This window comes from Periplaneta americana, chromosome 10, assembly GCF_040183065.1.
Source record: "Periplaneta americana isolate PAMFEO1 chromosome 10, P.americana_PAMFEO1_priV1, whole genome shotgun sequence".
NCBI lineage: Eukaryota > Metazoa > Arthropoda > Insecta > Blattodea > Blattidae > Periplaneta > Periplaneta americana.
In genome coordinates, this window is record NC_091126.1 from 76,168,468 (window position 1) to 76,181,671 (window position 13,204).

Consider the following 13,204-nt stretch of genomic DNA (forward strand, 5'->3'; position numbering starts at 1 on the left):
TCTGCAACGTCTGCCTTGTTCACCACAAATTCCATCACCATCTGGCCGTGGTTCGAACCCGGGCCGCCTGGACCTTCCGTCCAGCGCTCTAGTACTGTTACCACAGAGCTGCACCCTTCATGGGCTGTCGCCCCACAGATTATTTTTGTTAAAATAGTATGAAAAATGTTTATATAATCACTGTTATTTGAATGTCTGGGAAAAAAAAAGTACGGGATTCTGCCATTGGGGATCTTGGAACAGAGTATTTTTTTTTCACTACTGGCGCGTACTTACGTCATTCACCCGTATGAAGCCGGTTATGCAGACCAATTTACCGACAGAATCGTTGCCAAGGTTGCGCCATAGGAGGTGCGATGAGATGTTTATGGAGATTTGTTGGGATGCCACAGGGGAATCGGAGTTCCCGGAGAAAACCCATGTGTTAAGGCTGGTTCATAATAAACCGGGACTGGACACGACAACGAGAACGAGAACGGAAATATTGTTAAAATAAATGCTTTAAATGTGAGTATTCACAATTAACTATTATGAATTCTCACATTTAAATACATTTATTGTAACATTATTTCCGTTCTCTTTCTCGTTGTCGTTTCCGTTCCCGGTTTATTGTGAAGCAGCCTTTACCTGGAACACGGGTTTGCCCAACACAAGTTGTAAATCGGGAGTACACCGGGGGTCGAACTCGGATCTATTGTAGACCCTGAACACAACACAGAGGATCACATTCATAAAGAAAGATATCCATGCTTCTCGGGGGATTCGAACTGAAAACCCTGGCTTATACGCATGTTAAAACTGCCTTCAGTTCACAATTAGTATTGTTAAAGAGGAATTATGAAACAGAAGAGACAAATTTATTTCCAAAGTTAACTCATTTACTCGTAAAGTCATTGTGGATAGACCTGCTACAATCAACAGCTATCGAGTCTTTGAACTGTGACTGGAACAAAAAACCCATGGATGAAACAATAGTGAACGTCACCTAATTTTATTTATTTTTGTAAGCTACGGGACTCGTTGATGTATGTGACACTTGGTCCGAGGAACATCTAGGGTTGTGTGACGGGCGATAATGACCTTAAAGAACACACATGTAAGTCATTTAATATCATATAGCACCGCAAGATTTGAAGACAGATCTGCTCGTGTTGAGACTCTCGGCCAATGAGAGAGCGCTCTCATGTCTCCACCAATGCGAAACGAGCTAGGAATTCCCACCACATTGAAACTAACGCTCCTATTCTTGAATGACATTCTCTGAAGACCACTCTGAATTCGATTAAGAAATCAGTTATCCAGATTACTTGTCAGTGTTAGGTTCTGTTTTCCATAATACTGCGATAGTTAAGTGGTGCTTTTCTGGCATGTTATTAATGCCACTTAGTAAACTTTTTGAGGTTCTACATTGAATTTCAACAACAATAATTGGTAAGTAGCTTAAATTTGTCTCAGTTTTAAATTTATAGTTGCCGCCTCATTGTTATTATATTGCATTTATCTATCGGGGTTTTCCATACCTCAAGTAGGATTTATCTAACATATTTTGCTTTCTCCGGTTTATGACAGACATACATACATGAGATCCCTGTAACATTGGGTTAGTACCAGTGGCGCCAACCTATATGGGCCCGTTGGGCCCAAGACCACTCAATAAATTGTCGTATTATTATTATTATTATTATTATTATTATTATTATTATTTTTATTATTATTATTATTATTATTATTATTATTATTATTATTATTATTTATTACCGTGATAAATGGTGGATTGCTTCAGAAATCAGGTACAACATAATGACAGTATTGAAAATTTGAATTTAGAAAATGTTTCTGACGAATTTATAGGGATAAATGCAGTCAGGAGAAATGCATTTGCAACACGCCGTGTTACACAACGGTAGTTCCACGTTGTATTTATACATTCTTATTTTAGAAAAAATGTCAATCCCCAATTTGAAATATGTTTATGTAATTATAACGTTCTATTTAATAAAATAGAATTAAATACAATTTGGTAATTATTCAGAACAGCTACGTACAAGATAATGCGGAGATTTTTTTGTATATAGTTACTGGTATGGAGAAAAAGTTTTTATTTTGTGGTCGAATTTGTGTTAAAATACAAACGAATGTTACAAGAAATGGAACATAGCCCCTGGAACTTATAATAAACACATACTTTTCAAAAACGTTCTTACATCTCTATTTCATTATTTCTGGTATTCTATATTATATTTACTATCCGTGGTTGCATTAATATTACGAAAATTAAGATCATAATAAGTGGAAAGTAGGATTTGTAAGATATTTTGTGAAGTTAAAACTAGTGTTTGTGCCCACCCATTGAGCTACTGGTCAGCACAACCCCGAACCTTCATTTAAAACTGCGAAAAACATCAGAGTGACAGCGGACAAACATCTGTGTTCTTCAAGGGATTCGAAGCCATGATTGTAGTTTTCATGCAAAGTTACAGTTGCGCACTCTAGCCGTAGTGTGAATAGTGTTTGATCTCATATTACGACTAGTGTAGCCTATCGTGTGTTGTTGTTGTTATATTGTACGTAACTTACATTTCTTTTTTAATCTGGAGACCATTAAAACACATACGAAAATTTCGCTTTTGAGGAAAATTGATTTTGAAACACGTTATAATACGTCCTATTTTCAGGAAATTTCTTAAAATAGTGTTAATGTATAGTAGGTACCGTCAGAACTGTTAGCGACAAAGTCATTGTTGGAATCCAAGCAAAATTATGGGACGTTTATCCGCTTTCAAAGAGATGGTATGATGACGTACTAGCATGTTTACGTATGAAAGAACAAAAGAAGTAACCAAATATGAGCTTAAGCTAAACTCCAATAGATGTGATAAGCCCCTGTTAGATAACGTATGATAGGTTCAGGAAGTGTAAGTGACAGTGATGGCAAAGAGAAAATATAATTACAATTAAAGCTGTCTTGAGTTCAATCTATTTTCTCCCGCCCGTAAAGTCTATCATAACGTTATATGACATGTTTCTTTCTAAAAAATTATATTACGTGTTGATAATGAAATGTTAATGGGGTATGTTCATCTTTCGCTAGTATAAATTTAGTAAAATTCAAAATTTAATTTCTACAGGTCCTGAATTAGTGTTCCGCTGAAATTTGGTATAAACATTAAGCAATACTTATAAATCAATCAACAACTTTAGCATCCAAATAAAAACTTCAATGTCAAGGGTAATTAAAGGGTTCAGAGCCATAGTGGGCCAAGCGCCATTTATTAAAAACGGAGAAAACAAGAGTTAAAATTAAGTGATTACCATAATTTAACGAAATATATAGCGAGGAAGATAAAGTATGCACATTAAAATTAAATGATATGTCAATCTTTATTAAATTATGGTATTTACTTAACTTTAACCCTTTCTTTCTCCGGTTTAATAAATGACGCTTGGCCCGCTATGGCTCTGAACCCTTCAATTATATTCTTAAATTGGGGTGCAATTTGTGTAGGAAAAGCTGGTTTCTATGATATATTGTAGAATTTTTAATATTTTTAATGCTTTATTCTGTTTTATTTATAATGAGTGTGTTAACAAATCTTGCCCTTATCAATTGACTCTGTAAGTAATACATTTTTTGTGACTTTTTGATGAATTTTTAAATTTATTATTTACATAAAAACTTGTTTGTGGAAAAATAACTTGATAAGATAAAGCAATGTTGAAAGCAGGATTTGTTCTCCAGTGTGAAATACACTTGTATGCAAAATTTCATAAATGTATCTTAAAAATGGGAACTTACAAGGGAAACGGAGTCAGAAAATATAAGTTACGAAAATGAGCGACAGACTTATCGAATGTGAGAAATTCTTTCCATATTTAAATTGTCAAGTCAATTAACAGAGTCTCACGTTTTAGGTCATAACTCGAAAAGCATTGGAGATATTAAAAAAAAAAAACACACACACACCAGATGTAGCCTACTATTGAGTACCGTACAGTACATTCAACAAAAAAAAAATCACTTTTTCGTGTTTATGCTCCTTAAACAACTAAATTTTGTTCAAGAAGAGGAATGTTTTGACAGGGAAAAATTTGAAATACATGACATAAAACTTCGAAGAGAAAATCCTCGAAAGTACACAAAGTGAAAAGCGACAAATTTTTCCAGATTAAATAGATAAATTGAATAGCAAAAGGCGAACAACAATATTCACTATAATTCAGTGGTAACGGAGCTTATTAATGAAGTGTATCAGGGTAAGTTTCACGGCGTTGGAATTGGATCGTGTAAAGCGATAGACTTGCGACATGCTTATCACGGACCAACGAACTGTTACTGTAGATATTATTGGTACTAGTTATAATTTTAATTATGTATTATAGAATTTGGAACAGCTATAGTGATACATGGTAATTTGTTCTTAAGCTGTGTTACCACAAATTTGGTCCACAGTAAAGTACAGTGCTCAAAGAAATTGTTGCGTATTATTTTATTACAAACTAATGAAGTAATGTGCAAATTTATTTCTCTGCTCAAGAAAAAATATTGCACATTTCTTCTTAAATTTACAATAAATTAATATGCAACAATTTTGAGAAAAAAAAAATATGTATCTCATATTTCATAAGTTTGCCATAAAATCATATACAACAATTTCTTTAAGCACTGTACGAATTTGTATTCCATTTGTATTATAGGCCTATTTTTGGTCCAGGGAAAATACTCATCTTTTATTTAAATTTTAACGTCTCGCACTTATGGGGACGAACTGATTAAAAAGATTCGTAAGTAAACACATAATAGTAGGCCTTCACGCATCTCCATTTCTCTAATTGAAGGGGAAAAGACGGGGAATTTCCATCATTCTGAATTCTTTTTCCCCCAAGTATTACATGCTTATGTTTATTCCTAACCGGGGGAAGAAAACAGGCTGAATTATTGTACGTCTGCTGCTATTCCTCATACACTTATACAATTCTTAACTGATTTGAATTTTGATGTAACCTTGCCTACTAGTCATTAGGAAATCTAGAATGAGTTACCATGATCAGAGACAGAGAAAACTCCAAAATTTTCAGGCGTAGGCCCATTTTCTGAGGAGCACCACAGTTTATCCATCGGCCTACATGTAATGAGAAAAAGCCATTCCAGCTAAGATAAAGATATATTTATTAAAATATAATAAACAACATTAAAATTAATTAATGAAACACATTATACATGCGAACTTCTCCGTAGGACAGCTTTTGGGTGAAACTTCCATTTCTCCCCACACTACACAAGGGAGAGAAAACATACTTAAATCATTAAAACCTTTCACATTCCTCGGCCTCACGTCACTTATCTATGCCATCAACTAACCCACAAACCTTGTCACATACCTCGGCCTCAGTCACTCATCTATGCTATCAACTAACCCACAAAACTTATCGTATACCTTAGTCCCACGTCACTTATCTATGCCATCAATTAACCCACAAACCTTGTCACATACCTCGGCCTCACGTCACTTATCTATGCCATCAACTAACCCACAAGCCTTGTCACATACCTCGGTCTCACGTCACTTATCTATGCCATCAACTAACTCACAAGCCTTGTCGCATACATCGGCCTCACGTCACTTATCTATGCCATCAACTAACCCACAAACCTTGTCACATACCTCGGCCCCACTTCACTTATCTATGCCATCAACTAATCCACAAGCCTTGTCACATACCTCGGCCTCACATCACTTATCTACGCCATCAACTAACCCACAAACCTTGTCACATACCTCTGCCCCACTTCACTTATTTATGCCATCAACTAACCCACAAGCCTTGTCACATACCTCGGCCTCACGTCACTTATCTATGCCATCAACTAACCCACAAACCTTGTCACATACCTCGGCCCCACTTCACTTATCTATGCCATCAACTAATCCACAAGCCTTGTCACATACCTCGGCCTCACGTCACTTATCTATGCCATCAACTAACCCACAAACTTTGTCACATACCTGGCCTCACGTCACTTATCTATGTTACCAACTAACCCACAGAACTTGTTACATACCTGGGCCCCACGCCACTTATCTATGCCATCAACTAACCTACAAACCTTGTCATATATCTCGGCCTCACGTCACTTATCTATGCCATCAACTATCTCACAAACCTTGTCACATACCTCGGCCCTACGTCACTTATCTATGCCACCAACTAAACCACAAAACTTGTCACATTCCTCGGCCTCATGTCACTTACTCATTTAATCCAACTAACCCATAACGAATTGTAAATCAGACGTCAGTCCCGTGTGTGCTGTGGGAAGATATCAAAGATTGGCTCCGCTTTTGTTAACATTAGAACTATGTATTAGTATGTTAGTCGTAGCGACATAAAAGAAATCGAAGTTTTAAAACCTTTAACTCCATAAAAGAACTTAAGTGCCACATAAACGTTTTAGGCCTACCCCTGATCATGGTACCACAAATCATAACCCAGTCTCTTGTGCTACAGTAATTAATACAGACGTTAAACATCTATAACAATAATAATAATAATAATCGTAATAATAATAGTAATAATAATAATAATAATAATAATAATAATAATAATAATAATAATAATAATAATAATATGAAACTTAAAGAAATCTCGGTATGTGAAGGAGAAGCTTTTCCCCCTCTACATTTCCAAATTTACATCGACGTCATGTAAAGTTCGCAGGAATCTTTGATCGGACACAATCTGTTATGATGGTTTTGTAATGAAAATATGCTTAATATGTTTTACAAAAGTTCACTTTTCTCGTGGAATGATATGAAGGTAAAATCTGAGCGTTTCTTCGGAACTTCGCTTGTGTAAACTTTCACAGGAGTGTCGAATATTTACAAGCGATGTGGCACCTCTGCGGTTTTATTTTGTAGGGAGTGAATCGTCCCTGAGACCCAACATGCATCTAGAGACTACAACAGCTACCGCGTCTCCAGGCATATTCTCGTCGCTTTCCCCGTCGGCAGGTCACTCAGCACCATTAGCCATCACTTCGACACCATACCACCCTACGCAGAGATCCACAGACCCTTACTTTCTAAACCACAATCTCTCAACATATTATCCGACGTCACATTCCCAAGAGGTGCCAAATGCGCCCATATCAACAAACGATATTAATGTGGTATCTGGAACAGAGACCCTTCCTCACTATTCCACAGCCCTGCAAAGTCCTCATCACAACTACTCCATTAGTCTGGCCCCGAAGATGGAGGGGCAACAGGACCACCACCAGGGCGAGGATCCTAAACGTCAAGTCAAGACTGAGAGCAGCGAAAATTTCGCATTGCTGACACCTTCGGCGGTCAAGTCGGAGTACGGGCAGGACAGACAGGGTGAGGAGTTGGAGGACATGGCTTCGCTTCCCGTCGGTGTCGGTGGCAACTGCATATACGAAGGCGTAGGTCTGGTCACAGCTATGGCTCCTCAGGTACCCATGGACCAGTCACAGATGTTGCCGCCCATCGGCACCATCTCAAGACAATTTCAGCTACCTCACGACACTGACTTCAACGCACGTAGCTCCACCGTCAGTACGAGGAGGTCCTCGGCTCGTGGGGGCAAGCGCGCCTCATCCACGTCCCCTCTCGGAGATGGGGTGGTTGACATCACCAGCCTCATCAGGTGTTCGCCGACCAGCCTCCTGGGCTTCAGCAGTTCTTCGTGTTCACAGGTGAGACGCCGGTGCTCTTATTACTTCCAAATTCTCAAGCATGTTTTTTCCAAGTAATGGAGTAGTTAATCAGATATTTACAGGCTAGCCCAGATCAAGAAAATATTAATTATTGTTTTTCCAATATATTAAATATCTAAATTCTAAATACAAGGAGCAATCAATAAGTTTCCGGACTGCCCTGAATGTAGGCAACACACAGAACATAGGGAACGGAGAAGTTATTTACAATCAGGGAAACGCCTGGAATCTATATTAAATGCATCACTTGAAATGCAGAGAAGAAGACTGGCCGTAAGGCGTACATGGAGAGATTCCAGGAAAAATCACAATAGGTCCTTGACACGTTTGCACAAAATCACGTTCTTAAAGACAATGTGTCGCTGTTTGATAGACTGAGTCACAGGCATGGGAGCAATGATCTTCAGTGAAACGCGCATGTATGTTTAATGGTAAAATAAATACAAGATCAGTTGGGAAATATATTGATTGCACTTTATATTTTATCAGTTTTAGAGAAAGCGTACTAAGAATATTAATTAGTTTATAATATCCTGTAATTGTAAATACTACAAAGAAAAAAAGCTCCCAATTACATTTGTGTGAGAATTTACTCGACCACAGGACTCGTATGTAGCCTATTGGAAAAAAAGCAAATTTTGAAATATTTTCCTTTAAATTTGACAGTTTGGAGATACTGCAAATACATATATAACGTGATATTATAGTAGGACCTAGATTTTTGTTGTTATACTGTATTTTATAGTTCAAAGAATTTCTCTAGATTTTATATAATATAGGGTGGGCACAAAGTCCCGTTACCACCTATTAATATTACAAATGTACACACTATTTACGTAATTCCAGTCATAATACAGACATACATCCACTTTACACTAACTGTGTGTCCTAAGTGTCCAAAGGGTCAGTATCATTCCCATCATTCTCCTCACACAAAATAATGCGTCATCGCAAGGTTCGGTGTGACATTCGCGTCAGAATTGCTGGTGTAATCTGTTGGAAAGCGCGTCGCAGGGCGTCCTTCAGTTCATCAATGGTATCCTATGCAACACTGCTCTTGATGAAACACCACAGCGCATTGTCATCGGTTGTGAGATCAGGGCTGCGAGGTGGCCAGTCGAGAGGAGCTGGTAAGATGGGTGACCCACGCACAATTGAGCATTAAGGAAACGTGTGGCAATGCGCTGTGGTGTTTTATCGAGAGCATTGTTGCACAGAAACGGTACGACACTACTGATGAATTGAAGGACGCCGTGAGGTACGCTTTCCAACAGATTACACCAGCACTGCTGAGACGAATGTGACACAGAACTTGACGACGCATTATTTTGTATGAGGAGAATAATGGGAGACATACTGACCGTTTGGACACTTAGGGCACACAGTTAGTGTAAAGTAGATGCATGTTTGCATTATGATCGGAATTACATAAATAGTGTGTACATTTGAGGTATTTATACGGGGAACAGGACTTTGTGCTCATTCTGTATAGTAAATAGGAAAAACGAATGAAAAGTATGGTATTAGAAAATTTTTCAGTGAACCTCAAAATATTTACCTATTTCTTTACAGAAAAATAAAGCTTATTTTAAGGCATTCAGTTCGAAACACAGCAACGAAAATACTATGCAACATTCAATTACCAACTCTCCTTCGTATTTTTAATTAATTTTAAATTAAGTTGTCTTATGCGAAAACAGAGTTAGTCTGCTATCGGTTTATGTATTATATAATACATTTTTCTTCAATCATGATACGATATTTTATTTTGTACAATGCCAGGCGTCATAACCTGCCATTATTCACCCCGACTGTACAAGCGGGGCTCATAGATTTCGCTACTGCCGGAAGGCGTAGACCACTCAGTTTGTCAGAGATTATCCAGAGTGCACCTCAAATGGTGGTCTACATTACACTCATAATGGATGATGATGGAATATTGTTGGAATATCACAGGAAAAACTGAGTTCTCTAGAAATCTCTATTGTTTGGACCACAAGATTATCCAACACAAGTTACAAATTCAGAGTGGATCGGGAATTGAACCCGGACTCCCTAGTTTGTAAGTCCAGCACGGTAGCACTGAGCCACCGTAGCCTTCGATGAGACGACATAATTCACAGTATCAGCATTTATTCTACTAGCTTGTGCACAATTATACACGTGCAATCTGCATAAATATTAATTAAAATTGTATATTAGATTTGCGCTATGGATATGCAAGTAGCCTACACTGGTATAATAAAGACCATGGTGTGAAATTTTGCATGTTTCGTTTCGAGTGCTTTTGTTTAAGCCAATATGTCTGATAACAGAAAATTCTTAGATTCTCTGACATAGGATCAATGTAAAATGGTGGTTATCTTCTATATTTACTCATATCTTTTCCGTCAGCGATTTAAATTTTGAGATTATTATGCTTCTTTAAATGACTTACAGGTCACTGAAAATACTAGTGTACCTCGTTTTGCCGTGACAACGCTTTTTAGTTCTTTTAGCACTCTGATTATTGTATTATTTGTGTCTTTGTATTATGATGAATTTTAGATAAGGGCGCAAATAGCCATAGTAGTTGACGCGCCCTTTTTAAACCCCACTATCTACATATCTACTGAAAATACTTTACGATGATATCAATTGAGGCGGTCAGTAGCAAAGGGGTGTAAGCGCACTTACGTTATTTTCAATAAAATGTGATTAAACGTTAATAAGCTTTCGTAAATTCCGTGAAGTTTTAATTTTAAATGTCAATGTGCGATGTAGTTAAAAGATATATCTCTTTATCACTGAAATTTTAAATGATTTAGTTTACCCTGGATGCACTTGAATCATATTTTTAGAAATATCACTTACGCCCCTTTACTTCTAACCGCCTCAATTCTGATCAAATCAGATTAGAGGCAAAGGACACTCATGAAATGTACTTAAAATTATTGCAATACTAAGAACTATGTGAAACAATAAGCCAGTACTTTCGAATTTTATTCCTGACGAAAAAACTGTAACATTTCTTCAATGCATTGTGATTGATTCATGTTACTTTATTTTTTCCTCCATCCGAGGTCTTGTAACCACTTATAAAGACGTGGACAAATAGTTAGACAAAATTAATTATATGTGCAACAAAGCTGTATTTATCGGCAGAAATAATGAACAAAAATGTATTTTACACAGAAATAATGAATAGAAAATAGAGTCTGGAAGTTACTAATATTTTGTGAACATTCCCTTATTCTTTATTAACACGTTGATTTTGTCAGGGATGCTGGAAACCAAAATTTGAAACTTTCTTTGAACATCAGCATCATTTAGCCAGATATCAGACAGTGCTTAAATGAGTCCATGTTTTGTAGTAAGCCTCTTTTTGTTCACTTTCGTCTACAGTATAGATAACAGATTTTCAATTTTGTTCATGTCCGGTTTTCTTGCAGGTCATGGGAGAACAGACTGTTGAATATATTCTGCAGTATATAATTAAAACACCAGTAGTACCAACACAGCCAGATAAAATATACTTAACAATTGGAAAAATATACAAGAAAATGTAAACAATAACATTTACAATAATACTCTGTGAATTATACCGATAGTTGATATGACGAATTATATTATGTTTCCAAGAAAAACGTTTTAGTCTAATAATTTGTCCACGAATGTAGTACCGTGTAAATCTTAAACTTCATGAAAGTTTTTGAGCGGTGGCAGGAGAAATGGGAGTTGCCAGGAAAACAGTCCCAATACAGGTTTATTAGCAATAAATTTTACTTCGACTTGTCAAATTTTCAGCATTTGCTCTCAGTCACCATGTTGTTACATTATTTGCTATTAGGTCCGAGATATGTGGGCTCAGATCCTGATGAATTCTTATGATTAAATTCTTAGCGTTGACTTCCTTTGGAAGTAAAGTTAAGTGGGAAGGCTCGTAGAGTGGATTTATGACAAGTAAATGAAGTCTGCCGTCGAATAAGACAAAATTTCTTCGTCATTTATCGCCTAGTTCAAAACTGAGCTGCGACAGTCGTCGTTCTCATCTAAGAAATGCAGAAAAGACTTAATTCACCCTATCCCTAAATGCGATTAAAGACTTGCATGATCAACATCTCACCCATGGCACGCGAAAAGACACTGCAACCTCTCACTACACAACTGGATATATCAGTGACCAACAAACATTCACAACAGTTGTCTTTAATGGAAGATTTTTTTTTCTATTTTTTTTTTGCTACAGTTGGTAAAAAGTAATTCCCAAGTAAATTGTAAAGCTGATGTCAGTCGTGGCTTCAGAGTTGTACACATTTGTTGGAGAACAACCCGAGCCATGACCACGACCGAGTGAAGCAACACACACTGGGATCGCTCGGTTACATTTATCATTGTCTGAGACTACTAAAAAACCGAAATATAACACCAGACGTCACGTCATAAAATACCGCAAATTTAACTTAAGCATGCGCCTTTCGGAATTATTCTAAACTAGCAGTTTCATTGTGTTTGTTACTTTCAGCTCAAATGATACTAAATCCAGGCTCATATCCAGCGGAACTGAGCTCGATTCTTAATAAAGAAGTATAAATGCTTGTATCTTCCTTAGCAATTCTGTGTGTATTATTCGTCATTTCTTTTTTCTATGCTGTCTTAAGAAGCACCTTGTTCCATACTGATCACTAGGGGGCGGATTTTAGCATATTTGCATGTTTTATTCATTAGTTGTAAATCATAGCCTACTATTATAGCCTATAAATGCATTTCAAGTTATTTGCTACCAAAAGTCAAAGTTTTATAGTGCATATATATGTGCATATTTAGAGATAATCCTTATTAAAGCTTTTAGTGCGTATGAAAGCATATTTAGTTATATTTTAGCAATCTAGTTCTTAAACCAAGATTAAGCATGCAGAAATCGGGAAAATGAAATGCAGAAGAAACGCATACATTGAATATTTCAATTTTTTAAGTTATGCTCATAACAACGAACAAAGCAAAATACACCAATATGACACAGCAGTGCACGATGCCATTCGCCTGCCACTTTACAAGAACCAATCAGATTCATTGATGGTGACTGATGGACACTGCCACCACTTCTGCACGCTGATAGAAGCTGTGAGCGTATTCCTAATCTCACAGGACCGGTGGACATCAATGACGTCACGCTGCAGCGAAATCGGAACAAAACTACTGGAAAGTTCAATGGCCATCATGGCGGCTGTACAAGTTGTTGTATGTGCTACGTTAGCAAGATTTTCCGAAATATCCGTACTGTCACCTAGTTCAAAGAAAAGAGAGCATAAAAAATTTATTTCTTGAACCAGTAGTAATATCTGGTCCGTTGACATGTTCGTTCATAAGCCATAAACATATTTTTTTACGTAATGATCTTTAAAAGCAATACAGCATAACACACCGCCATGACACAACAGTGCACCATGTCATTTGTCTGCTAATTCCCGCGGTATACAAGGAACA

The 13,204-nt window shown here is 37.0% G+C and overlaps 1 protein-coding gene across 1 annotated transcript in view; it reads left to right on the plus strand.

Moving 5' to 3' along the window:
- LOC138707801 (uncharacterized) overlaps nucleotides 1-13,204 on the plus strand; it is a 180,264-nt gene that overhangs the window by 132,929 nt on the left and 34,131 nt on the right. Inside the window, exon 3 of the mRNA XM_069837731.1 lies at nucleotides 6,918-7,717. Within this exon, the coding sequence (XP_069693832.1) occupies nucleotides 6,918-7,717 (800 nt within the window). The remainder of the gene's footprint in view (nucleotides 1-6,917; nucleotides 7,718-13,204) is intronic.